This window comes from Clupea harengus, chromosome 13 (assembly GCF_900700415.2).
Source record: "Clupea harengus chromosome 13, Ch_v2.0.2, whole genome shotgun sequence".
Classification (NCBI taxonomy): domain Eukaryota; kingdom Metazoa; phylum Chordata; class Actinopteri; order Clupeiformes; family Clupeidae; genus Clupea; species Clupea harengus.
In genome coordinates this window covers 19,355,376-19,357,875 of record NC_045164.1, presented here as the reverse complement: position 1 = coordinate 19,357,875, position 2,500 = coordinate 19,355,376, and the positions used below count along the sequence as shown (strand labels likewise).

At 47.6% G+C, this 2,500-nt stretch overlaps 1 protein-coding gene across 2 annotated transcripts in view; it reads left to right on the top strand.

Annotated features, from left to right (window-relative positions):
• The window catches only part of ercc6 (excision repair cross-complementation group 6), a 28,507-nt gene that overhangs the window by 19,953 nt on the left and 6,054 nt on the right, over positions 1-2,500 (top strand). For both annotated transcript variants that reach the window (XM_031578548.2, XM_042709599.1), the window contains exon 13: positions 1-70. This exon is cut by the window's left edge and continues 149 nt beyond it. In XM_031578548.2, the coding sequence (XP_031434408.1) occupies positions 1-70 (70 nt within the window). The remainder of the gene's footprint in view (positions 71-2,500) is intronic.

The following is a 2,500-nucleotide window of genomic DNA, read 5'->3' as shown; positions in this document are numbered from 1 at the left end:
GGTGGAGTCGCTGCTGCGCATCTGGGACAAGCAGGGGCACAGGGTCCTGCTCTTCACACAGTCCAGACAGGTGAGGGGGGGGGGGCACAGTGTCCTGCTCTTCACACAGTCCAGACAGGTGAAGGGGGGGGGGGGGGGCACAGGGTCCTGCTCTTCACACAGTCCAGACAGGTGAGGGGGGGGGGGCACAGTGTCCTGCTCTTCACACAGTCCAGACAGGTGAGGGGGGGGGCACAGGGTCCTGCTCTTCACACAGTCCAGACAGGTGAGGGGGGCACAGGGAGAGGAGAGGAGGAGAGGAGAGAAAGAAGGAGAGAGAAGGAGAAAAGAGAGAAGGAGAAGAGAGGAGAGAGAGAAGGAAAGGAGAGAAGAGGAAGAGAGAGAAGGAGAAAAGAGAGAAGAGGAAGAGAGAGAAGGAAAGGAGAGAAGAGGAAGAGAGAGAGCGAGAGGAGAGGAAGAGAGAGAAGGAGAGGAGAGGAAGGAGGAGAGGATGCAGGCAAACACACACATGGTAGACTGTTGATATTTCTGCTGTCATCACTGAGGGCTGTTAAAAACATACACGCACATACACACATGCACACACACACACACACACAGAAAGCCTTGATGACGGGCGTAAGTGTGCTGTCATGTGTGCCTGTAGTGCAGTGAAGCCTCAGTGTTGGACTGGAGTCATTATGTCATTTGTGCCTCTAATAGAATTCATTAGAGAGCCCAAGACCACAGCTGAGAGCTGGCCAGACGTGTGTGTGTGTGTGTGTGTGTGTGTGTGTGTGTGTGTGTGTGTGTGTGTGTGTGTGTGTGTGTGTGTGTGTGTGTGTGTGTGTGTGTGTGTGTGTGTGTGTGTGTGTGTGTGTGTGTGTGTGTGGTGTGTGTGTGGCGCATCAATAGAAAGCAGATTTGTGCTGGGAGACCCAGCCTGCTGTTGGACATGTAATATTAATCTCAGATAATCCTGTTAGGCCTAATCCTGCCCCCAACACACACACCCACACAGGCTCAGTCTGAAAGCATGTCCCCTCAGATGTTGGACCTCCTGGAGGTAATTGTGTGAGAGAACGGATAATCTTACCTTACAAGACACAGACACACACACACCCACACACACACACACACACACAGATGCTCCTCATGTCTATATACAGTGGGGAAAATAAGTATTTGAACCCCTGCCGATTTCGCAAGTTTGGCCACTTGCAAAGAAATGTGTGGTCTATAATTGTAATAGTAGGTGTATTTTAACAGTGAGAAACAGAATATCAATAAAACTGCATTTTAAAACATTTATGACTTAATTTGCATTTGATGCAGAAAATAAGTATTTGAACCCCTAGCAAAACATGACTTAGTACTTGGTGGAATAACCCTTGTTGGCAAGCACAGACGTCAGACTTTTCTTGTAGTTGGTCACCAGGTTTACACACATCTCAGGAGGGATTTTGGTCCACTCCTCTTTGCAGATCCTCTCCAAATCCTTAAGGTTGCGTTTTCAAGATGAGAGAATGAGGGAATGAGGTTCAAGCCCAATATTCCACATTACATGGCCCCATCCATAGTCCCCTCGATGCAGTGGAGTCGTCCTGTACCCTTGGCAGAGAAACAGCCCCAAAGCATAATGTTTCCACCTCCATGCTTGATGGTGGGGATGGTGTTCTTGGGGTCATTTTCAGCATTCTTCCCCCTCCAAACGCGGCAAGTCGAGTTGATGCCAAAGAGCTTGATTTTGGTCTCATCTGACCACATCCTGTCTCCCAATCCTCCTTAGAATCATTCAAGTGTTCATTGGCAAACTTCAGACGGCTCTGTACATGTGCTTCCTTGAGCAGGGGGACCTTGCGAGTGCTGCAGTACTTCAAACCATTACGGCGTAGTGTGTTGCCAATGGTTTTCTTGGTGACTGTGGTGGATCATTCACAAGCTCCCCCTGTGTAGTTCTGGGGTTATTCTGCACCTTTCGGATGATCACCGATACCGCACAAGGGGATATCTTGCATGGAGCCCCAGACCTAGAGCGATTGACAGTTGTTTGGTGTTGCTTCCATTTACGAATAATCGCATCAATAGTTGTCTGCTTCTCACCAAGCTGCTTGCCGATGGTTTTGTAACCCATTAACCCATTGTGCAGGTCTACAATCTTATCTCTGACGTCCTTGGTCAACTCTTTGGTCTTGCCCATGGTGGTGAGGTTAAAGGTGTGAAGTATGATTCTTTGGACAGGTTTCTTTTATGCACGTCACCAGTTGAGATCAGGTGTACCTTGTTAGGCCTAATGAGGACTAATCTGTGTGCTTCTTGGGCACATAACTGGTCATTGGGAGCCAGAATTCTTACTGTTTGCTTGGGGGTTCAAATACTTATTTTCTGCATCAAATACGAATAAAGTCATAAATGTTATAAAATGCAGTTTTCTGGATTTGTTTGTTGATATTCTATTTCTCACTGTTAAAATACACCTACCATTAAAAATATAGACACACATTTCTTTGCAAGTGGCCAA